Source organism: Mus musculus, chromosome 14, assembly GCF_000001635.26.
Source record: "Mus musculus strain C57BL/6J chromosome 14, GRCm38.p6 C57BL/6J".
Lineage (NCBI taxonomy): Eukaryota > Metazoa > Chordata > Mammalia > Rodentia > Muridae > Mus > Mus musculus.
The window spans coordinates 56,469,887-56,494,984 of NC_000080.6; the positions used below are offsets into that span (position 1 = coordinate 56,469,887).

General features: G+C 38.4%; 1 protein-coding gene across 8 annotated transcripts in view; it reads left to right on the top strand.

The window, feature by feature from the left end:
* The window catches only part of Rnf17 (ring finger protein 17), a 122,383-nt gene that overhangs the window by 67,237 nt on the left and 30,048 nt on the right, over positions 1–25,098 (top strand). For 7 of the 8 annotated variants that reach the window (XM_006519108.3, XM_006519109.3, NM_001033043.1 and 4 more), the window contains 10 exons: positions 1,405–1,558; positions 5,512–5,627; positions 7,703–7,820; positions 10,806–10,923; positions 12,081–12,308; positions 13,188–13,338; positions 13,478–13,596; positions 15,268–15,358; positions 17,076–17,191; positions 23,232–23,518. In XM_006519108.3, coding sequence (XP_006519171.1) covers positions 1,405–1,558; positions 5,512–5,627; positions 7,703–7,820; positions 10,806–10,923; positions 12,081–12,308; positions 13,188–13,338; positions 13,478–13,596; positions 15,268–15,358; positions 17,076–17,191; positions 23,232–23,518 — 1,498 coding nt within the window. Of the gene's footprint in view, positions 1–1,404; positions 1,559–5,511; positions 5,628–7,702; positions 7,821–10,805; positions 10,924–12,080; positions 12,309–13,187; positions 13,339–13,477; positions 13,597–15,267; positions 15,359–17,075; positions 17,192–19,424; positions 19,551–23,231; positions 23,519–25,098 lie in introns of those variants that run through there. The other variant, XM_006519110.4, reaches the window with a different exon arrangement.

A 25,098-nucleotide genomic window follows, 5' to 3' on the forward strand; every position in this document is an offset into this window, starting at 1 on the left:
TGGATGTTGTAGTTACTTTGCGGGAAGTACAGCAAGTATACTCTACTCAAAGGAAGAATAAATAATAATATAAGAGTGCTGGCAAGATGGCTCGTTAGATAAAGAAACTTGCTACAAGCCTAACAACCTGAAATTGATCCAGGAAGCCATATGATAAAAGGGGAGCATTCACTTCTGCAAGTTGTGTGGCCTCCACAGGGATGGTGTAAGGATGCAACCACATGAACCCAGAAGGTGGAAGATCCTCTGGAAAAAGGGCTTTGATGGTTCTTATTCATTATGCAAATGTGGAGGCCAGAGGACAACTTGCCAGAATTGGTGCTCTCCCCCCCCCTCCGCCCCCACCATGTGGTCCTAGAAAACTCGAGTTAACAGCAAGATTGTAAGCCTTGTCAGCAAGCACCTTTGCCTGCTGAGCCATCTCAGTGATCCAGAAGAGGTTGTTTTTTAAGATTCATTTCTATTTTTTTAATTTTATATATGTGGGGTGTGCTTGTAAGTGTAAGTGATGGGGGAGGCCAGAAACTATGGATCCTCTTGGATCTGGAAGTTCAGGTGATTGTAAGCTACTTGACATGATTGCTGGAACAGAACCTGGGGCCTCCCCAAGAGCAACATGCACTCTTAACCACTGAGCCATCTGTCTAGCCCCAACTCTGTAAAATATTATGAAAAGAGGGCTGTGCTAGTTTGTAGAGTTTGTTTATGAATTCTAGAGATAGCAGCCAGAAAAATAGTATAATCTTGGATTGCATAATCATTTGGATCATTTAGAGAAAACTAAATATAGCTTAGAAACATGAGTAGAAACATTTACTGAAGCAAAATGAGTGTTAATGGGAAAATAGTGGTCACTAAATTGTGCATACAGAGGTTTGGAGAGACTGGAGAGGCTTAAAAGCACTGGCTGCTTCCTAGAGGACCTGGGTTTATTTTCCAGTACCTACATGGTAGCTCACAACCATCTGAAACACCAATTGCAGGAGAATCTAATGCACTCTTCTGGCCTCATGGGTATCATGCATGCACATGGTGCACATACATACATACATACAAGCAACATACCCATACACATAAAATAAAAACTATAAATTTTATGTACAGTATGACTAAGTTTTGTTAAAAACAAAAGTTTGAGTATATGTGTATGGACACAGACATAATCTAGATGAACATACAGTAAGTTACTTTGTTGAATGGGATCTTAGTTTTGTTTATATCTACACATAGTAATTTTATACTGGTTCTGAATAAAATAGGTTCAAAATAAATTATATAACACCACATTGATCTATATCTAATGTCAGTTAATGTTTATGAATTTCTGAGCAGTACTTGTAATAAATTCAACATTTGAGCTTCCATTTTCTATTAAGCTGCAGTGTCATATCCCTTTCTCCTCAGATGGAGAACCTGGACTTTTTATCTCTTTTAAAAACAATTGAGGAATTCTATAAAGGTGAAGATGGAGAAAATCTGGAAATCCTTTGTCCTCTTCAGAATCAAGCCTGTGTAGCTAAATTTGAAGATGGAATCTGGTATCGTGCAAAAGTGATCGGTAGGAAAGTGCTTGTTATTTCCACAGGGAAATGTACACCAGAGCAAGCATCACCTGAAGTGTTAGAAAGCAAATCACGGAGGTGTTATCTGCTCCCAACATGTGCCCTGTCATACGTCTTTAGAAGGCATGATAACTTCAGAAGGTCGATCTCTGGCTACTAGAGTTTGATTTGCTTGATTAGAAATTAACCGTTGGGAATCTGGCGAGAAAACCAGTAGATGGTGCAGAGCATCAAAACCCATTCTTTGAACCTTGGCTGCCTTCATCTGTTTCTTGCTGGTTTTTGTTTGCTTGCTTGTTAAGATGCAAATCTCTTAGCTTCCTTTCTGAATTACTGTATTCCTCTCTCTTAGGGAATTACTTTGTTATTTAAATTTCCCTATCTTACTGAACTCTTTCTCTCTCTCTCTCTCTCTCTCTCTCTCTCTCTCTCTCTCTCTCTCTCTCTCTTTCTTCCTTTCGTTTTTCGAGACAGAGTTTCTCTGTATAGCCCTGGCTGTCCTGGAACTCACTGTGTAGACCAGGCTGGCCTCGAACTCAGAAATCCGCCTACCTCTGCCTCCCAAGTGCTGAGATGAAAGGCGTGCACCACCACACCCGCCACTGAACATTTTTTACACTCTCCTTAAGTAATTGAATTCAGTTCAACAATAATAGAATTAGAGCTAAGCATGATAGGATTACAACGTTACACCTGTAATCCCAGCACTGAGGAAGCAGAAGCAGGAGAGCCATTTCAAAGTCATCCTCAGCTACATCACAAAATCAAGGCTACTCTGAGCTGTTTGAGTGTATATACGTCTCAGAAACAACAAAATACTACAAAATGAACTGATCTAAAAATTGAAAGTAAAACCAGGTGTGTGGCCCTGCCTGTAGTTCCAGCTGCTAGGGAAGCTGAGGCAGAGGGGTTCAGGGACTGAGTGGCTTATAAAAACCTTGTCTAAAAATGCAGAGCATTAGCCAGACATGTGCCAGACTTTTGCTTCAATTTCCAAAACCACAAAAATAATACATATAAACAAGTAGGGGTTGGAGATTAGAGATTTCTGAAAAGGGAGGTATTGGCAACAAACCCTGTGTGGTTGCTCCCAGCCTATGGCTATGAAAGAACAATTATATATGAAGCCTTTGGGTTTTGGAAGTTAGCATACCATAGGCAGTTTAGCCTGGTATATTATGTTCTGGGGTTTGGTTTGACCTCAGAAAACTCAAATCAGGACTTGGTTCTCAGTGCAGCAGTATTGGAAGGTAGAGCCTAGTGGGAGATTTGGGGAGTCATGAGAGCAGAGCTTTTCTTGGAAGAGTGGATTCTTGCTCTGGATTAATTACCAAGGGAGTGGGTGATTTCAGAGCAAGGCTGCCTCTCACTGCCTCTTTAGCATGCACTCACTTGCCCTTCCACTTCATCATGAGTTGAAAGTCCTTACCAGAAACCAAGTAGACATGTAGCCACGTGCCATGGTATTGAACTTTTTCACTGTCTGTATATGTATTTTCTACATTTTCCTTAAGTCAAAAAAATAAATTGAATTCACAAAATAATAAAATTAGAACTGTGCATGGTACTACATAGCCTATTATCCCAGTACTTGGGATTTGGAGCCTCTAGAACAGTGAGCTACACATACCACTGTTTTTATAGGGTACACTGTCAGTTACGCTGTTATAGCAAGAGAAAAATGGGCTAGGTCCAGTTGGATTTCAGTGTCTGTAGGTATGTACCTTTTTATTAAAAGGATTAAGTTTAGTTTGGCACTGTTTAAAATGTTTTTCCATTAACCTAAGAACCTAACTAGCTACTACCAAAACAGAAAATTTCAAATCCTATATGAAAATTATTTAATCTTCCAAATTAAATTTTCTATCCTCAGTCATCAATGGTTTTAATTCAGTTAGTAGTTAGTGCCTTAAACTAGCTAACCTTTTTTCAGATATAATTCTTTTGAATGTCTTTGTGTTGCTATAACTAAGCATCACAGACTGTGCTGCTTATAAGCAGTAGAAATACTGTTCACACTTCTGGAGTCTCAGAAGTCTGAGGTCTGGGCTCCCTGCTCTTTGTTTCGCTGTTCATTCAGACAGCTCAGATGCCTTTTCCTTAACTGGCAGGAGGATAAGAACGAGTCAGTGTTCCTCAATTCAGCCATTTGACACAGGCACCTAGGTCCATTCACTAGAGCAGAGACTTACGGCTCAGCCACCTCTCTAGTTCCATTGGGACTAAGCTTCAATGTGAATTTGGGAGGGAACAAAATTATTTAAACACTAGAAGAAAAATACTAATGCAATTATCTTAACAAATACATGTGGAATAAATGAAACCTTTTATATCTTTAAAGTATTGGCAACTACTTTTAAATTAAGATTATTGGCTTCAAATCATTCCTTTATTGAACTGTGGGGCTCTTTAAGGACTAACATTGGAGAAAAGTTGGGTCAGTCTTCATGATGACTTTGAGGGTTAAAATGAAAATCTACGTATGACTCAGTGGTTCTGTCTTCCTGCGTCCTCCATAGCGCCACTGCATCCTCCATAGCGCCACTGCATCCTCCATAGCGCCACTGCATCCTCCATAGCGCCACTGCATCCTCCATAGCGCCACTGCATCCTCCATAGCGCCACTGCATCCTCCATAGCGCCACTGCATCCTCCATAGCGCCACTAAATGTATCACACTGAATGTATCACACTGAATGTATCACACTGAAGACTGTACTAGGTAACTGATGTGTTTGGTTCAGTTCGATCTTTTAGCATCTGTTACATCTATAGTTTCATCTCCTTCTCAAATACAGTTACTTTTTAATTCTTGAAACTGGAGGGGTTTGTTTTTCTTTTATTTGACATTTCTTATAATCTTTAATCCTTCTCTCAAGGCCCCAGTTCCAGGTGTTTTACATTTGTTTGTACTCTGAGAGATCTTTGAGATCACTTATAGCTCTTTTGTCTTATCCCAATGCTCGTATCGTTGTTTTAAAGTTCATGTCTATAGATACTTTCCTTGCTAAGCTGTAAAGTAGACTCTAATTCTAGGTTGATCTTATGACAATTTTTAATCTACATTATTTTCTTTTAATTTACATATTTTCCTAAGACCTCAAAATTTCCATATGATTAGGCTTTTAGGATGTTCTTAGTTTTGATGTACTTTTAAACCATGGAGTCCTCCTCCCATTTTTTTTTTCCAACTAGTAGTGCTTAATCTGTAGGAGTGCTACACATTTGTTGTTCTGGAACACATTTCACCTGGCAATACACTTCATTCTTCTCCTGATTTCTGGATCCTGTGTTCATCACTTGAGTTTCCTTCTCTGTTTTGGTGCTACCATCCTACATTGTTTTGCTCAGAAAAAGGAAAGAATAAATGAGAGGTAAATATGAGATGGCCTGCCTACTGGCTCTGTTCTCATGTGTGCTTGATATTTGGGTAAAGAAACAAGGCTGTTGGTAAAGTTTCATACTCAGGCTTTCTATAGTTTAAAACTACATCTCCATCACAGTCTTAAAGAAGAATAAAAATAATAGTGCTGGAACAATTGGGAATTCTAGCCTAGGGACGCACATAGGAAACTGGGAGATTCCCCACATTCTTGACTTACACCTATGACAACAGGCACCATCTCAGCTCTAGTGGATGTTTACTACCATGGGACTAACCAGTGCTCTGCCACCTGCTTCTACTTTTCCAAAAGTCGGTAATTCTGGGTTGCTTCCTGTGGTAATGCTGTGTTGCTGCATCAGTCTTTCAGTTTTGAAATGATAGAGCAAATGTCATAGCCCTGTATGTATGGTTAAGAAGTATAAAGTCTCTACCATCCATTGGGGGTGATTTCATAAAAGTCAGTTTTTCTTATTCAAGTTTCTACATAATTGAACTTCCCAAAGGAAGACAAAACTAACAGAGAGACCTGTTAAGTTTGTGATTCTTCATTTCATAATTTTTAAGGATTGCCTGGACATCGGGAAGTAGAAGTTAAATATGTGGACTTTGGTAATACTGCAAAAATAACACTTAAAGATATGCGGAAAATAAAGGATGAGTTTTTGGAACCCCCAGAGAAGGTAATTTACCTGTTACAAACACTACAACTAGGCTATTAGCCCAAAATGAAATAGTTTTCTACATAGAAATGTCATGTTAATGATTATTGCTGTCTGTAAGCAGTGCCTGATACAAGGACTATAGACAAAGTGCTACTTTTTACCTAAAGTACTCTTTAAGATTTAAAAACACTGTATGGGCCTAGAAGGTAGAGCACTTGCCTAGTATGTCAAGGCCCTGGGTTCAGTCCCAAGGTCTGTAGTAATACTAAAAGGCATATGTTGCCGAATAAATATAAACCTTTAATAAAAGTACATTTTGGTCATAAGTACTTATTAGTTTGGAGCTTTTCATTCATTATCATGAGCTCATGTCATGTGTTAAGAGTTTCAATTTTTTGACATATTGAGTTATAAAGCTCATCTCAGAAGTACTTCTACTATTGTTTAATTTCTGTGTAAATAACCAAAGGTCTACAATAGAAAGAGAAATGTGGAAGAATATGTAAAATACTTAACCATAATGATCTCAATGGAGTAGGATAAGAAGGGGGCTTATTTGTAACTTATCTTCTCTTGTTACTTACATTTTTACTAAGATGTCTTTTTAAAAGATTTTTGTTGCCGGCAGTGTGCACGCCTTTAATCCCAGCACTTGGAGGCAGAAGCAGGCAGATTTCTGAGTTCAAGGCCAGCCTGGTCTACAGATTGAGTTCTAGGACAGCCAGGGCTACACAGAGAAACCCTGTCTCGGAAAAAAAAAATTGTCACTTTAGTCTTTTTTTAAAATCCATTATGTCTTACTTTATTTTGTATGTCTGTGTACATACATCACAGTACTCATGTAGTCAAAGAAACAACTTGTGGAAATTGGTTTTCTCCTTCCATCATTTGGGTCCCAGGCATGGGACTGGGGTTTTCTGACTTGGAAGCATTTACCTTTACCTGTGTAGCCATCTTGCCAATCATAAAAAGAAACTAGAAAATGCAGATGAGCAAAAATATTCAGTGGGGCTGGAGAGATAACTCCATTGTTAAGAGCACTGGCTGCTCTACCGAGGACCCAGATTTGATTGCCAGCACCCACGTGGTAGCTCACTGCCATTTGTATCTCCAGTTGCAGAGCATCTGATGCCCTGTATGGTCTCTGTGGGCACCAGTTCAGGAACGCATGTGATGCACAACATGCAGAAAAATACTCATATGCATTACACAAATAAATAAATAAATAAATATTTTACAGTATATTTAATATTTTATCCAGGCATAGTAACACATACCTTTAATTTCAGATTCCAGGAGGCAAAAGCAGATAGATCTCTGTGAGTTCAAGACCGGTGTGGTCTATATACCAAGTTTTGTATAACTTAGCGAGTTACATGGAGGACCCTGTCTGAAAAACAAAAACAAGAATATTGAGTGTTTTAAAATTTATATTCTTGTAGAATATATCATTCACAATGTTTTGTTTTGAGACATACTCTGTAGCTCTGGCTGTCCTGGAACTTGGCCATGTGGACCAAGATGGCCTCAAACTCACAAGAGATTCGCCTGCCTCTGTTTCCCAGGCTCTGTGATTAAAGCTGTGAGCTACAAGGTTTGACCATCTTTCACATTCTTAGCAGTCTAGAATGAATATAAATTGACCTGAATGTCTGTGTGTCTGCCTTTACAGTATATCATAAATGACTTTTAAATGAATACTTATTGTTCTTCTATATGAATTGCAACAATTTCATTCAACCATAAATGACTTTTAAATAAATGTTTATTACTCTTGTATATGAGTTTCAACAATTTCAACCAAATTGCTAATTCCAATTACTTTTGCTTATGAAGTTATTTTATGGATGATCCATGCATTTGATGATTCCTAACTAGTTTGAATTAGCTCATTGATTTTGAGGGTTTACTTGATTTGTTTGAGGGCTTTCTTTCTTTGAAGCTCTGGAGTTAGAACCTAGGACCTCAAGCTTGCTTTTCCAGTGCAGTACTAACCAAGCTATGTAAACATTAGCTTTCTTCACTTACAGAAAACTTTAACAGAACTAGAAATTATGTTTATATTCTTAATGATGGAATTTTGTTTGATACAGGCAATTAAATGTAAGCTGGCATATGTTGAACCAAGTAAAAAATCACAGTGGTCCAAAAAGGCTAAAGAGAAATTTGAAGAAAAGACTCAAGATAAATTTGTGACATGTTCTGTTATTAGTAAGATATTTCTATTTTTCTATTATTGTTGTTGTTGTTGTTGTTATCTCAATAAGATTAACATTATATAACAGTCATCATATCTTAGAGCAAATTCAATGCACCTTGAGTAGTAACAGTGAGAAATAACATTCATTGAGAATTAGACTTAGGGACGTTATCTCCTGTAAGCCTTACAGACAAAGCACACCAGACAATAAACATACCATTAAAGACTAAAGTCATCCTTACAACAGATAAAATTGGTTTGCACCTTTAGTCTCTGCTACTTGGGAGGCTGAGAATCACTGGGGCCCAGGAACTTGAGGCCAGTCTCAATGACGTGGCCAGACCCCACTTAAAACAATAAAACCATCAAGTCACCTTCACTGTGGTCCCTTGCAAACCTAAAGCCAAAATTAGCTTGTCTGCATTTGCCTAGTCTAAGGTTAAGTCTTAGGCAAGTGAAGGGAGACAGAACATGGTTGGTAAATAGCTTTTGTTTGCTTGCTTGCTTATTTGTTTTTCTTTCCTTCATTTGTCCCAAGTAAATTCAGTTGTAGATTCTCTCCATATTTTGAGAAAAGTTGTAAGCAGTTTTGGAAGTGCTCGGGTCTACAACCCTGGTTGGCCACTAACCCATAGTTTTCTAACACATGTTCTGAAAATCGAAGTTTGATTGCCTGAGTCTGATTTAAATTGTTATGACAGTAGTCTTTTTGCTGGAAGCCTTTTTGGAAAGCCTTTATCTCCTTTTACAGTAAGCACACATTCTACTTCAAGATAATAATGTGTATAAACTGCTTGCCCACACTCCATTATAGGTACTTACTATATACATTGTATGTGCATTTCTCAACTTGAAGAATTCTGAATCTCCAAACACATCTGGCCCTAAAGGTTGCCAATAAGAAGATGGGGATCTTGGATAGAAACACACACACACAAATACAACATACATATGTATATTTGTGTACAAATTTTATCTTTTCCAAATAACACCTGCCAGAGTTGGGTTCAGTGAGTCCTAGTATACAAGATACATGGGCCATGTTTATTTAGAGAAGATTTATAGCTGCTTTTCAATTCTGTCACATTATCATTAGATGAACCCACCTAGCATAAGAGAATTCTCCTGTTTATAGTGAAGGAAGAGAGCAGAGATTAACTACTGAAGGTTGACTAGCTTAAAAATGATGCAGTTTCTATGATAACTTTTTAATACAAAAATTGTTCAAAATATTAATTCAGTTGAAGAGTAATATAATTACAGAAATTGCATCCTTGGTCTGTAGATTTTTTTAATCTGGCTTCTCTGGGATGAACAACAAAGTTCTCCTAGTCCTTGAGCAAATTCCTCTAAATTTGAAACAACTTTAGTTTGGAAGCAGCTGCTCAACCTTTGTCTATAAAACCGTTGATGTTAGCAGCTTTCTTCAGTACTACTCCATGGAAAGTACAAGGCATTGTGTATCGTTATTACATGCGTTTATTAGCAGGGAAGTAAGGCGTATGCATGGAGATCAGAGGAAAACTTAAAAGAGTCAGATTTTTCCTTCTACCATGTGAGACCCAAGAATCCAACTCAGGTCATTAGGCTAGGCAGTAAGCAACTTGTCTCCCCTACCCCCCTCCCCCGCACCCCCTCCCCTACACCCCGTACCCCGCACCCCACCCTGCCATCTTGCTGGCCCTTGGATCTCTTTTTTGATTACTCTTCCTTTCTCATTTAATCATTTGTTAATACCAGGGATAGCCACCACTAATTATACCATAATTGTTAACTAGGATAATTGGATTTAAGGAGTGCCAAAGGGTCCTGCACTACCCTAGCCACTACCCACCACTACCACAACCCACTCCGCTCCCAATTACTCGTGAACTGATAATATTGGGACTGTAGAACAGCCACTGCTGGGAAGGGTAGCTTTCCATTAGTGTAGATTCCTGGCTCATAAAGCAGGAAACATGGAAGAAATCCAGGATGGCAATAAAGAGTAACTATGGACCGTTCGCCCTGCGGCATTGAAAGGACTTTGTAAGAAGGAGGAGGATCAGAGTATCAAGGCTCAGCACTGTTAGCCGCCTGTTCTTAGATAATTTCCATGAGATTTGAGTAGTAATCAGAAATACTTTGTTGAAAAACGTTTTCTAATATGTATTCTTAAACTATATAATATGTTACTGCTGGCAACTAGTTATCTTTTTATTTAGAATTATCATTCCGATTTGCAGCTACCAACTGCTCTCAATTTTGCAAAAGGGATAGTCATACAGATTCAGTATATATTTGAGGTGGTGTTTCTTATAGGCTGGAGAGATGGCTCAGCAGTTAAGAGATGGCTTTTCCTAAAGAAATGTTTTTATTTGTCAAGATACTTACTAAGCAAGTTCCTTGCTATATACTACTACTATTAAATAATTTTACCCTTAACTCCTGGTTTGCTATAAGAAGTAGATATAAAAAAGCAGTTTTCTCAAAGAAAACTTAGTTTGTCCTAAATAAACAAAAGTTACAGAAGAAAATACTAATTATTTGAGAGTTCTGAATTTTTGTTTGTTTTTAACTCTTTTTAGCCTTAAAAAAGCTATAAATCATCCAAAATAATCACTGGCCTAAGTTAATTTTCATTCACTTTTGTTCTTTTATTTTCCATAAAATGATATATTAAAATAAAACAGTATTTCTTCCTTTGAAAATATATTAATTTATATTTTATGAATCCAAAACTTTAAACTGCTTTTGGCTCATTATTAAAAAAAAAGCACATGATAACCTAAAATAAAATGTATAGCATTCTATATGCTATCCATTTGGGTAATTATTAGCATTCACTGTGGCTTCAGAATTCTGCTCTAACTCCTAGGGAAACTGTAACATTATTCAGCCAGAAATTTCACATATGGAAAAGTTATAAGTTGCTTCCAATTTTTAAAAAGCAAATTTGCTGATATGTACAATATAATATATACTAGTTTCCCAAACTAGTCTTAATGGTTTTACAGAGATTCTGGAAAATAATGTGCTCTTGGTTGAGCTTTTTGATTCTCGAGCTCCTGGAAAAAGTGCTGTTAGTATTAATGACCAGCTCGTGAAAGAGGGCCTAGCATCTTATGAAGCAGGGTAAGTAGTTGGTAGAGCATCACTTTAGTTCATGGGTAACGTTATCAAAGCAAAGATGGTCAGGGGGATAGTAGGAGTCGTTAGTTTAATGAGGAGTAAAGCATCCTTCTTTGCATTCCTAGTTAGGACCCTGAAAATCAAGAGAAAGAAGGGTTTCTTGCCTAGAGGTAGTGTCCCAAGCCTTTAATCCCAGCACTGGGGGTGGGGGGTAGGGTGTGAAAGAGGCGGGCGGATTTCTGAGTTTGAGGCCAGCCTGGTCTACAGAGTGAGTTCTAGGACAGCCAGGGCTACACAGAGAAACCCTGTCTCAAAACAAACCACAGACAGACCGGCAGACAGAGTTAGTTCTTGAGCTCAAGATTACTTCTGAGAAAAAGAAGGTTAACATCCTACTCCATGCGGAATCTGCTTACGCTTCTTGGGCCTACTTAAGAAATCAGGACTAGAACAGCACGAAGGATAGTGGTAGAGTCTGCACTCCCAACTTAAGAAGTTTTTATTTTCCTAAATCTGAAGGTTTACTTTAGCCAGGCTGAAGCATTATTGTTCCTAGCAAGGCACAGCCAGTGACCAAGGTGATCTCAGAAGCAATGGAGACTTGTGCAAAGAGGGTAGTTCTTACAGGGTCTCTTACAGAACACCTGTATGTAGCCGTCAAAAGAAGCGACCTTTGAGCATCTATTAGCATAAGCCAAAGAGATAATAACCTCCAGCAGAGGCCTGCACTGATTTCTAGTTGTCTGAGGTTAAGCATAAAATACTTAAGTTGTTTTGCTTAATGCCTTCTAATGGGAATTGCATTCCTGTTGACAAACTGGTAACTTTTTACTAATTGATACTCTCCAGCCAAAGGTTGGTAAAGTCTGAATTGTCTTTGTGAGTACAGAGTATCAATAGGAAGAATTGAAGTTATGAATAAGGCTGGTAAGCTTATCCAATTTAAAGTAGAAAGTTTGGGTTTAGCTTTTTTTTTTCGTGTGCTTGCTTTGGTGCTGGCTAAGTAGCCTTTTAAAAGGAAAAAAATCAACTTTAGTAATTGCTATTGATATCAAAGTTAGGGATCAGAAAATCATAGGTGAAATGTATTCGTCTCTAAAAATAAGCAAGTATTAATATTTTACTGACTATTCTTTTTGCCAATTTCTGTTATTTTTCAGATATACCCTCAAAGATAACTCTAAAAAGCATCTTGAAGTATGGGATCCTTCTCCTGAAGAAATTATTACAAGTGAAATAAACAACTTAAGTCCTTTATCTGTAAAATCTCTACCTAATGAGAATTTCCAGTCATTGTATAACAAGGAGCTGCCTGTGAACATATGTAATGTAATATCTCCTGAGAAGATTTATGTTCAGTGGTTATTAACAGAAAACTTACTTAATAGGTATACTATCTAGTAAAAGCAATTGCCTTGTGGTTTTGTTCTTTGTATTCTTTGCTTCAAATAGCTAGATTCCGTAGTGTTTAATTTTGAAAGCCATGAGAAAATTTCAACTAATTAGTCTATAAACTCTTTTTTAAAAGCATAACATTTCTTTTTTAGCTATTTTCACAGTACTAGAATTTATGCCACAAGTACTTACTAAGCACCTTACTCCTGTCAGCCTGGATTTAGTGTTGAGGATTGCAGTAACACATGGGTAATTCTTTGCTGGCATAGGATTTAAATTATAGTAAAGAGAGATGATGAAAAATAAAACTTAATAAATAAAAGTAAAGCATTTGAGGAGAATGGTTTTAAGATGATCAAAGAAGACCTTACAGAGATGAAGGCTTTTCAGATGTGTCCTAAGCTGGGCACTCAGAAGTCAGAGACAGGCAGAAGTCTGTGACTTCAGAGGCAGCATGTTCTGCATAGTGAGTTCCAGGGTAATCATAGCTACATAGTGAGACACTGTCTCAGTGGATGGATGGATAGATAGATAGATAGATAGATAGATAGATAGATAGATAGATAGATAGATAGATAGATAGATAGATAAACTTTGAGCTGTACAAAATGGTATATACCTGTGAAAATCCTAAACTGCTGTCAAATGTGTCCTGAAAGGCAAGAAAGCATCAGTGTTGTACCTAAGGAACCTTTATCACAAGCAAAAGGAAGAACTAGTTCAAAGGTTTGGAAGTGCTTTATACAAAATTCAAAGAATAGTGCATTAAGATTCACCAGAGTGAAATGACCAAAGGGTTTTGGTAGAAAATATCTGTTTAGAGAATTATTTAAGAAGTTATTTTAAATTAAAACACGTTTGTGTCTCTATAGTTTAGAAGAGAAGATGGTAGCAGCGTATGAGCACTCAGAATGGAAGCCTGTTAAGTGGGAGTGTGATATGCACTGCGCTGTTAAGGTCCCAGCTAAAAATCAGTGGCGAAGAGGCCAGATTCTCAGAATGGTTACAGACAAACTGGTAGAGGTAAATGCAGAGTTAAATGCAATTGTGAACGTACATTTTTCATTTGCCCCATGATTACTTAGTTCAATTCTTACTATTCTTTTCAATTTGAAAAAAAAATGTTGAAATTTTCTCTAACCTTAAATTACTGCTCTCATAGGTCTTGCTTTATGATGTTGGTGTTGAACTAGTAGTGAATATTCACTGCTTAAGAGAACTTCAAGAAAATCTAAAGACAATGGGAAGATTATCTTTGGAATGTTCACTTGTTGATATAAGGTAGTTTTTAGCTAAGTAAATTAATTTTCTCATTGTATATTATTATTTTAAATATTTTAGCATGGTGTCTTGTCAGTTTTAATTAATAAAGTCTAAAACTTTCATAAAATCTTATTAAGGGTTTTTTGGGGGCGGGGGTTATGCGTCGTTGAGACAAGGTCCATCCATGTAGTCCTGGAACTTGCTATGTAGACCAGGCTGGCCTTAGGCTCACAGAGATCCACTTGTTGTATTCCATCATGCCTGAATTCATTAAGGATTTTAAGAAGAGGAAATAAATGTTTGATCCTATAAATTTAATAGCATTAAAGAAATAGAGGGAAGTTAAATAGATTTCAGACTGTTGAGAATAAAGAGCTTTGAGGAAAACTAAAGGCAGATAGAAATATGTTTCATAGGTTTCCAATTATATAGAAAGCTAGAAATGTAAATTAATAATAGTAATACCACATGGTATAAAAGACTGAAAGAAAATAGAATCTGAAAACTGAAAAGTCAACTGGGTATGAGGGCCTTACCTATAATTCTAGCACTCAGGAGGCTGAAACAAGAGATCATAAGCTTAAAAATCAGCCTAAGCTAGATAGTGAGATGGGTCCAAAAAGAGGAGGAGGAGGGAAACCAAGGAGGAGGAGGAGGAAGAGAAGGAGGGGAAAGAAAAGGAAGAAGGAAGAGGGGAAGAAAAACAGCCAGGAGGAAGAAGAGGAGGGAGGGTTGGAGTTCATTCAGAGTAAGATTATTAGAAGAAAAAAAAGAAGAGATTGAAAAGATGGCAGTTCAAAACCCCGCCCCCGCCCTCCCCCCCCCCCCAAAAAAATGAGAAGAGATGAGAAATGTGGGCTAAACCTGGAAAGCACAAAAGCACATTGTCTGTTGAGATGGCTCAGGGGGAAGAGGCACTTGGCCACTGTGCATAGTGAGTTTAGTCTCCTGGACCCACATGCTGGGAATAGAACCAATTCCCCAAGTTGTCCTTTGACCTCCACATTTGTATTATTTATTTGTGTGTGTATACACACACATGTACACAGTATAATTTTTATAGAGAGCTAAGATCATTTTAATTTTGAAAAGAAAAATCCAAAGGATTCCAAAAAAAAAAAAAAGAAAGGTGTCTGACACCCAAGAAGAATCAGTGCGTTTAGCAGACACCCTAAGAAAAAGCCAATAGCAGGACAGCAAAGCAGATGCTAAAACTGCAACCCATAGACGTACATGGGAGATGTCAGCACTGTGTACTGAGAGTACATGACTTATCCGAATACTGAACTCCCAGAGATAACTCTTAAGTCATCACTAGTGTGTTATAACAAAAAATAATTAAGTGACCTATATAAATATGTAAAGGAGATGGAAGCTATGGATTTTATATCCAGCCAAACTTCAGTGTAGCTATAGAACAGATGATACAGAGATAAAAGATAACATATTATATATTTATGCATAATATATATCATATATATTATGTGTATGTGTCTGTCTTGGAGGAGCAAGGAGAAAGGGGGTCAAGGCTATTAGAATAGGAAAGACAATGATAAGAATAGCCTAAGTCCGTGTTCACATTTGCTTTCCACTATAGAAGGTCCAAGCTGTGCATGCGATTACATTGTTTCTCAAAAGTTCGATTTTCTGTGGTACTCGCTGTAATAAGAGTTATTACTTTTGCTTCAGGCCAACTGGCGGAAGTGACAAGTGGACAGCAACAGCTTGTGACTGTCTGTCACTGCACCTCACTGGAGCCATAGCAACCATAATCTTACAGGTGGGTAGCAGGTGTGCTGTCTATTCTTTATGTCCCCTTGACACAAGCTAGAGTCATCTGAAAGGTGGTGGGAACCTCGATTGAGAAAAGGACATCGTTTTAATTAGGGATTGATGGGGGAGGGGCCAGCCCATTGTGGGTGGAGCCATCCCTGGGCTGGTGGTCCTGAGTTCTAAATAAGAAAACAGGCTGAGCAAGCCATTTTGAGTAAGGCAGTAAGCAGTACCCTCCATGTTCCTGCCCTGCTTGAGTTCCTGTCCTGAATTCCTTTGATAATGAACAGTGATATGAAAAGAGCCCTTTCCTCCCCAAGTTGCATTGGTTGTGGCATTTTATCACAGCAGTAACCCTAACTAAAATACAGGGTAAAACAGTTACAACAAATTCATATTTATTATTTTATTGAAGTTTTCATCTATCCTAAGTTTATTTTCTTGTTAAGAAAATAACAGCAAAATATTTGGAATCTATTTCCAAAACTATGTTGGTCTTATATCAAGGTATTATTCTTGTATATGATACTTTGTGGCATGGTAGCATATAGTAATAATCCCAGAACTATGAGATAGGAGGATTATCAAAGGTTAAAGGCTTAGCAAGGCAGTTGGAAGGCAGAGAAATCTCTCTGAGCTGGAGGACAGCCTGGCCTGCACAGCAAGTTGCAGAGCAGCCAGGGCTACATAGTAAGACTCTGTCTTAGTTAAAAATAAACAGAGATATAAATAAATAAGTAAATGATATATGTGTGTGTGAATGTGTGTGTGAGTGTGTGTGTGTATGTGTGTATATTAAGAGACATAAACAAATATGAGAAGGCTCATGTGTAAAGGTCAAAGTACAACTTAGAGTAGTTGGTTCTCCTTTTACCTTTGTGGGTTCTGGGTATTGAACTCAGGTCATCAGGTTTGTCAGCAAACGGCCTTACCTGTTCAGCCAGCTTGCCCTCCAGAAAAGCTAAAATGAGTAAATGAGTAAACAGATGTTCCACAGTATTCATGTGGCTAAAGCAAAGTAGTTCTAAAATCGCATGCTTGAGTTGAAATTTTTATGTTAAAAAATAACATAAAGTGAACTGTCTTACTAGTCTTTAGAAAACTAAGCTTCTCATAAAGTGAAAGGCAGTGATAAAATACGCACATTTGTGGCTGTGGCTTTGGGAAGCTTGTCTTCATGAGAAAGTGTTCTGCGTCCCTATTGGTTTTACTCATTGAATTTCTTATGTAACTCACTTTCATGTTACCCTTGTAACATATACTTTCTTCACTTTCATAACGTTTCACATGAAGTAGAGTGTGTTTGGTAGCTTCTTTTGTGTGCATACGCTGGGAACTTTACAGTTGAAGGGAACAGAAGGCAGCTAGCTGCTGATGCTTCCCCCTACCTCGGTCAGGAAGGGGAACCTTGTTTGTTTCCTGTTTCCTTGGTAGTGCTTTTGGATGTCATGTGAGAGTTTTATCATTTGTCTTGTTCTTGGTCTATTTCACCATCGTAGCAAGATCTTCCTAATTCATTCCCAAAGCTCAAACCTGACAAGTGAACTGATTTAAAAAGATTACCATGTCCGTCAGTACAGACTCTCTTCCATGATGTTTACCTTCTATATTTAGATATCAAAATAATGTTATCTGGGATTGTTTCTTGCATAGAAAATCTAGAAGAGATTATTTTGAAAAATATTACTTAAAAGATTTCACTTTTCTCTCATAAATCTCTTCAGGAAAGCAACACAACGTGGCCATTACCTGTGAAAATTTTCTGCCGAGATGAAAAAGGAGAACGTGTTGATGTTTCTAAATATTTGATTAAAAAAGGTTTGGCATTGAGAGAGAGAAGGTACAGACTTTGAGATAACTTACTGACATTAATTTCTGATGATGTTTCATAATTGCTTTTGTGGGTGTTTTCAAACCTGAGCTGCATTTTATTTGCTCTTAAAGATGATTTATATTTTAACTCCTAAAGAGCCACCTCAGAAATAGAGTGCTTGTTTTTTATTCCTGTCAGTCAGCTCTTACATACTGAAAACTGGCTTAGCACATACTGGTTTTCAAGAATGTGTGTGCATTTCTTAAGAGAGAACTATGTTAATTGGGATCTTGGATAGCTAGATTTATGAATTATTAACCCAGTGAGGATGACTTATAAGATGGAAGAAAGGCAGAGATGGGAGGAGTTTCTAAAAGAGGGTATATTCCCCTTGTCCTTATATAGAGTTCTCCACATGTAACATGGCATCAGATTTATGATGGTGGAGACCCACAATTTTGTTATGGAGCCAAGAAAAGAGCAGTTATCAGTTGTCTCTGGTTCCAGATGATCTGGGTAGATTTTCCTTTGCTGTTTGAGTAGTTGTTGTTAAGGAGCTTTTGTGGACATCATAGCAGGAAAAGTTAAAGAAGGGAAGAAATAGAAAAAAGGATGGGGGAGAGATCCCTGAGAGCCCTTGCTTTTAACAACTTTCCCCATGGAATGGGAGCCTTGGACATAGCTCAAAGCCAGCTTCAGAGGTGAGCATCAGTTGTTTGTCTGACATGACAGAGATAAAAAAAAAAAAAAAAAAAAAAAGAAAAGAAAAAGCACATTTGTTTTGTGAACAAACATTTTCAGCCTTTTGTTAATATGAAAAAAGAAACAGGAATGATTTTATAAGGAAAAACAGTAGGGGAGGAGACTCAAGTGCTAGTCTCAGGATCAGAGGCTAGGGTCTGGGTTCATACATCAGGAGGGCATCTGTGTAAGGCTGTGTTGAAGAACCATCTGAGTGAATGAGTCAGCTGATAACTAGAGAGTAGCCTACAAATAGAACACAAAACGGCTACTTAAGGAATAACCACAAGTATAGGTCCAGAGGACTATGAAAGGTTTTAAAACTAATTTAAAATAGAATTTGTTAATAAGAAGGAATGAGATAAATGAAAAAATTAATGATAGAACTCTGAAAGGCTTGTTTTATGATATTTGAGATAAGGTTATATGGAAAGGCATTAGTGGGTAATGAACTTATTATAGATGACCTCAAATTAATTTCTTTTTTTGGTGGTGGTGGTGGGATTTGTTGTGAGACAGCGTCTTGCTGTGTAGCCCTAGCTGGCCTGAAACTCACTATATAGGCCAGGTTAGCCTTGAAGTCTCAAACATCAACCTGCCTCTGCCTCCTGAGTGCTAAGATTAAAAGCTTGCTCCACCAAAGTTAATTTTTCATTAATTTAATTTTGGGGTTTCTGTTACAAGAATATTGAGCCACAAATAGAGAAAAGTAATAGCCTGACTACTAAAAAGGCTAAAAATAGCCCAAAGATAATTTTGTCTTGAATTTATACCATAGTCTAGCTCTCCAAACCCATGGTTGAAGTTTTGATGCCATGTGCAGCTGGTTGACTTTGAACAGAGACAGAGCTTCCTTTTGGCGCCTCAGCTTGTAAGGTTTTTGTTAGCCATGTGACCTGCCTTTGTGTGTGTTGGCATGTTTCCTGTCCCAAGTACCTAGGAGCTTATTCCTAGGTCTGATGAAGAGGAGGCTGAGGTGTCAGGAAGATAGATCTTTAGGGGAAAAAATGATTATCAAAGCCTCTAAGAAAAGAGCAAGTCAGGGCAGAGGGGAGGGTATAGGGGACTTTCAGGATAGCATTTGAAATGTAAATGAAGAAAATATCTAATAAAAAAAGAAAAAAAAAAACAGAAAAGATCAAGTCAATATTTATAGAAAGAATCTTTTGTATGATGCTCAGACACAAAACCCCTGCACAAAAGGAGTCCTTGTACAGGATTCCAAGTCTAAGAAACAGGATGCTAAGGCTACTTTTACAAAAGTTCTAGCAGATTAATATCCAAAAGCTTATTATAAAACCCTGAATACCATGAGAGAGAGAGACTTTTTATATACTTCTGGCTCCTTTGCCTTCTGTGTGTGGCTCCATACATTCTGACTGGGTGTTTTAAACTGTTAGGTAGTGATGGCTTGATGGAGAAGGGAGAGGGAGGAAGGGGCAACAGGATAGTTCAGTCTGCACGTTCACGGGGATACTGGCCAACTCATGTGACCATTTCCTGTTTTTCTTTCTCTTAGGGCCTCCTCCTCCTAAGACATTCCCAAGTAGTCATCTTCATTCAACAGTCATTTAAGCCAGAGCTTGTCAATGTTACCATGGAAAAAACAAAAAGCAATTAATAATTAAATATATATTAAATTTTTTCTATTGGTTTCCTTTTTTTTTTTTTTTTTTTTTTTTTGGTTTTTCGGGACAGGGTGTCTCTGTGTAGCCCTGGCTGTCCTGGAACTCACTTTGTAGACCAGGCTGGCCTCGAACTCAGAAATCTGCCTGCCTCTGCCTCCCAAGTGCTGGGATTAAAGGCGTATGCCACCACGCCCTGCTTTCTATTGGTTTCTTGTGTAAGTCAGGAAAGCTAATGATTTTTAACTCCTTTATGCTTTTAGCAAAATTTTAGAGGTGTTTTTACATTTTATTTTATCATTTTATGTGTATGAGTGTTTTGCCTGGCACCCACAGAGGCCAGAAGAGGGTATCCAACCTTCTGGAACTGGAGTACAGATGGTTGTGAACCACCATGGGGATCTGAGAATTGAACCTAGGTCCTCTTCAAAAGCAGCCAGTGCTCTTAACTGCTGAGCTATCTCTTCATCCCAAGATTGATTTAAAAACAAAATAAAAAAAAAAAAAAAACAAAAAAAAAGGACTTTGAATCTTAGGCTGGAGAAATGGCTCAGTAGTTAAGAGTACAGGCTGCTCTTGAGGAGAACCTGGGCTCAGTTCCCAGAACCCACATGGTATCTCAACAGTCATCTCCAACTCCAATTGCAGTAGATCAGATGCCCTCTTTTGGCCTCTAAAAGCATAAGATATACATGTAGGCAAAACATCCATACACATAAAATAAAAATATTTACAAAACAATCTTAATGTCATAATCATAATAACATTAACAAATTAATTTACCAACAGATTAAAAAGAGTTATTTCCAAGTATCATTTGTAGCAAAAGCTGGATGGAAGTTGTTAAACAAATTTGGGGCATAAATTTTCTAGCTCCCAAGAAAAGCAGAAACATTTTATATGTTAATCCTGGAGTTGTTTATTTTGGAAAGGCTACACATGTTTTAGGTAAAGGCTGATGGACTTTACCCTGGAGAAGCAGTGACTGCAGCTCTTGGGCCAGGTCTGCTGAAGACAAAGTTAATCACTTCCTCCTGAGCAGCAGCAGTGGGTTTTGAAGAAGCTATCTGGGCCCTGAATATTCAGTTTGCATCTTGGATTTTACCTGCAGAGGAGATACCAACAGATACATAGATACAGAAAAAATAGATTCAAGAACAACTCAGTATAGATACAAGTAGATATAGATATGAATGGATACATATATAGATACAAATAAAGTGGGTGTTGTAGGTGCAGATTGCCTAAAAGCTGTACCTTAAAGTTAGCTTGTGATAAAAGAAGAAATAGCATCCCTGGATGACATGGAGGAGGGGAGAAAGAACACAAACACTAGCATCCACACAGCATTCAAGGAGAACATGTCTTTTAAAACTTTCCTCCAGGAAGAAGCCTGGAGTGTGCTTGTCTTAATTAGGATTTCTATTGCTTCAATGAAACACATGACAAAAGCAAGTTGGGGAGGAAAGGGTTTATTCAGCTTATGCTTCCACATCACAGTTCATCATCAAAGGAAGTCAAGAAAACAATTCAAACAGGACAGGAACCTGGAGACAGAGCTGATGAAGAAGCCATGAAGGATGCTGCTTACTGGCTTGCTCTTCCTGGCTTGCTCAGCATGCTTTCTTATAGAACCCAGGACCACCCTTCTGGGGGTAGCACCACCCACAAAGGGCATGCTCATATCAACTAGCTAATTAAGAAAATGCCCTATAACTGGGTATTATAAAGGCATTTTCCTAGTTAAGGTTCCTTTCTCTCAAATGGCTTTAGCTTATGTCAAGATAAAACTATCTAGCACAACTGACCTCTCATCAGCTTGACACACAACCTTTCCTTTCTTATTCATCCCCACGATCTCACATTAAAAACATAAATAACTGTAAAAATCTTAACAAATTCAAACACATTGAAAGCTCAGTTCCTTTAAAATATTCAGCCTCTTTAAAAATCCAAAATCTCTCTTGAAAGTTAGTCTCTCAACTGTAGGCTCCAGTAAAATTCAAAATTAAATATGTTCTTACTCCAAGAGGGAAGAACCAGGGTATAGTCACAACCATATCAAAGCAAAGCTAAACTCAAACCATTCAATGTCAGGGATTCATTCACAGTCTTCTGACTCCTTCAAAGGGCTTGGGTCACTTCTCTGGCTCCTCCCTCTGCAGCACACACAGCTTATCTTCTAGGATCCAACTGGCTCCATTACATCACTGCATTTTTCATGGTGGTCATCCCATGGTGCTGGTATCTCCAAAACTTCTGGGGTCTTCTGCTGCGGTAGGGTTACACTTTCACCAGTAGCCTCTCCTGAGCCTCCTTCTTGGTGTCTAGCCTCAACTTCTCTTTATAACCCTTCTGATCCTGAGCCTTCAGCTGCTCCTGAGGCTGCACCTTCACCAGTGACCTCTATGGCCTCTCTTAGTCTCAAGCCTCAGCTGCTCTCCATGACCCCTTCATGCCTTCAAAACCAGTACCACCTGGATGACTCTTACACTACCAAGTTCAGCGGCCAGTATATGATATAACCTTGACCACCTCTGGAACACAGCTTCGTTGTGCTCTCAGGAAAAACTTCCCAGAAGATTTTACCTCAAGGTTGCTGGACTCCTTTTAATCACGGATAATTCCTAAGCATCAGCAGACCAGTATCAAGTATCCCAGCAAAGCAAAGGTTTCACTAGTAGTTCTGGTATTCTGTTAATCATAACCACAGAATCTTAATTCAAACTAACAAGTGGCCCCAAAAGAGCCATTAAACTTCCCTTTGAAATTTCACAAGCCAGGCCTCACTCAGTCTTCTGCCTCGCCCTCAATATTCTTATCTTCCAAGCTCCTATAGAAAGGCTCACCGAGTATTGAATACTCAATGACTTTTCTTGCAAAAAGTTACAAATACAGTTACAAAGTCCTTTCACATTCCTTCCCAAAACAACATGATCAGGTGTGTCACAGCAATATCCCACAGTCCTGGTACCACCTTGTCTTAGTTAGGGTTTCTATTGCTGTGATGAAACACTGTTTCCAAACAAGTAGGGGAGAAAAGGATTTATTCTCCTTGTTTTACATCATAGTCCATCATGATGGAAGTCAGGACAGGAACTCCAGCACATAGGGACTTGTGGGCAGGAGCTGAAGCAGAGGCCATGAGGGTGCTGCTTATGACTTGCTTCCCATGGCTTGCTCAGCCTGCTTTCTTGTAGAACCCAGGACCTCCTTCCCAGAGAGAGCACCACCACAATGGTCTGGACTCTCCCACATCAATAAATAATTAAGAAGATACCCTACAGCTGAGTATTATGGAGGCATTTTCTTAGTTGAGGTTCCATCCTCTCAGATGACTCTAGCTTGTGTCAAGGTAATATAAAACTATCCAGCACATCGTCAGAGATATTTAAGCAGGTTGTTTATAATTTCAGATTTCTTCTTAGAGGTAGATACCAGAGCTGGCAAGGGAGGCATGGTCTGCACTCCAGAGAATGATCTAAAAGTTGTGTGCTGCCTGCCATCTTGATCCACTAAGCCATTTTCCTCTTTTCCTTTCCTCTTGCAACTGTCTAGCATGGCAGACTCAAGTACATCCTGCACTAGAGCAAATGTTTTAGTGAAATGTTAACACATTTGAATGATTTTTTTTCATATTGTTATCTACACAATTTTATCTTTGCTCCCATTTAGATAATGTTCTTTTTTGGGTGTTACAGAGTTAGTAAATCAAGTAACAGCCATTCACCTGAGAAGTCTCTGGAAATACCCCTGGAGCAAGGAGATTCAGTAGTTACTAAGTGCTTTAAAATTAACTTTGATACTAACAAGAAAATTGCTGATAAAGTCAATGAACACAAAGTACCTGATTCTAAGGGAAAGAAATCAGAAAGCAGAAGCACCGGATGCTATAGACCACCAGCTGTTCCTAACACGAGTTCATTTGAGGCAATAGTGACCTGCATTGGTGACGATGGAACTATATTTGTAGTGCCTAAATTATCAGGTAAGGTCTATGCTGTCATAAAGCTTCCTTTGGTGACCTGGGCTTAGCAGCTCAAGTTTTCTGTGATAAACACACCAGGAAATCTTGGCAGGATTTAACCTCTCTGAACCTCATTTTCAGGGACTCATTAGAGAGACTAGATGATTTCACCCAGAACATGCAGAATGTTTTTAATAATTCTAGATAAGCTATTTGAGAGGGTTTTTTTTTTAATTATTTTAAATGATAAATTATTTCAACATACTGTTACCAGAGCTCCTCAGCCAGAGGCCTGTCTGTGGGTCCAGTGCCATTATGGAGAAATCAGGGCCTGAAGATATGGCTAAGTGGTTAAAGAAGCCCCAAGTTCAGACCCCAATGCCCAACGTGGGTGGCTCAAAACCTGTAACTACAGAATATTCAACATTGTTTTCTGACTTTCTTGGGTATCTGCAGTCAGTGCACATAGACCTACATAGATATGCTTGCATACATATAATTAAAAATAAAAATTAAGAAAGGAACAAGGGAATAAGGTAGAAAGATGGCTGTATAGTTAAAGACAATCAATTTTATATGATAGTCAGCAGGGTGGGGATCTTGGTGCTGAGGCAGACTGAGGACTAGATGCACTTTGCCCCCATCAGTTGACTGTTGGGTGCAGAGAAGGGAAGTGGCAGCTTTCCTGACAGTCGGAACCTGGAATTACAAGGCTTCTGTAATGCTAAAATTAGATTTCTGTTTACTTGATAAGAATCCTGAGCGCCAGGGCGTGGTGGCGCACGCCTTTAATCCCAGCACAGGGGAGGCAGAGGCAAGCGGATTTCTGAGTTCGAGGCCAGCCTGAGTGAGTTCCAGGACAGCCAGGGCTACACAGAGAAACCCTGTCTCGAAAAAACAAAAACAAACAAAAAAAAAACAAAACAAAAACAAAAAAAAGCCAAACAAAACAAAAAAAGAATCTCGTTTACCCAGTAAGAATCTGCCTAGATTGGACCAGGGCCCTCATGTTAGGACATTGGATACTGCCATTTTGAGGCCTGCTTTGTAACCAACCACAAGAGGCTGAACTTAAAGATGAACTTCAAAGAGCATGTTAAGGGAAAGTTTCTACAGCCTGTCACTGTGGACACAGGAATGAGGGCAGGGGTAGGGGAGACGAGGGGAGAGTATGTGTGCGTTTATGCGTGAATGTACAAACTTCAAGCCCCCATTTTAATAGATTTTTAAGAAATTAAGAATACCTACATTTTTACATAAGGCAATAAAGATTGGTCAGGCCTTTGAAAAGATAATTAAATGCAAAATATATTTATATCAGAATAAAAGAAATTAGATCACCTGCTTTTATTCTAAACCTCTTATTTATTTTTAATTATATGTATGTATTGGGGGGATATATACATGTGAGTTTGGATGCCCATGGAAACATAGGGCATTAGATCTTTGGAGTTACAGGTATTTGCCAGCCACCCCAAACAAAGTCGGGTCCTGTACAAGAATACTACATGATACTACCACTTAAAATCATTTCCCCAGAACCACGAACCTATTTGTTTCATTCATTCATTCATTCATTCATTCATTCATTTTATGTTAAC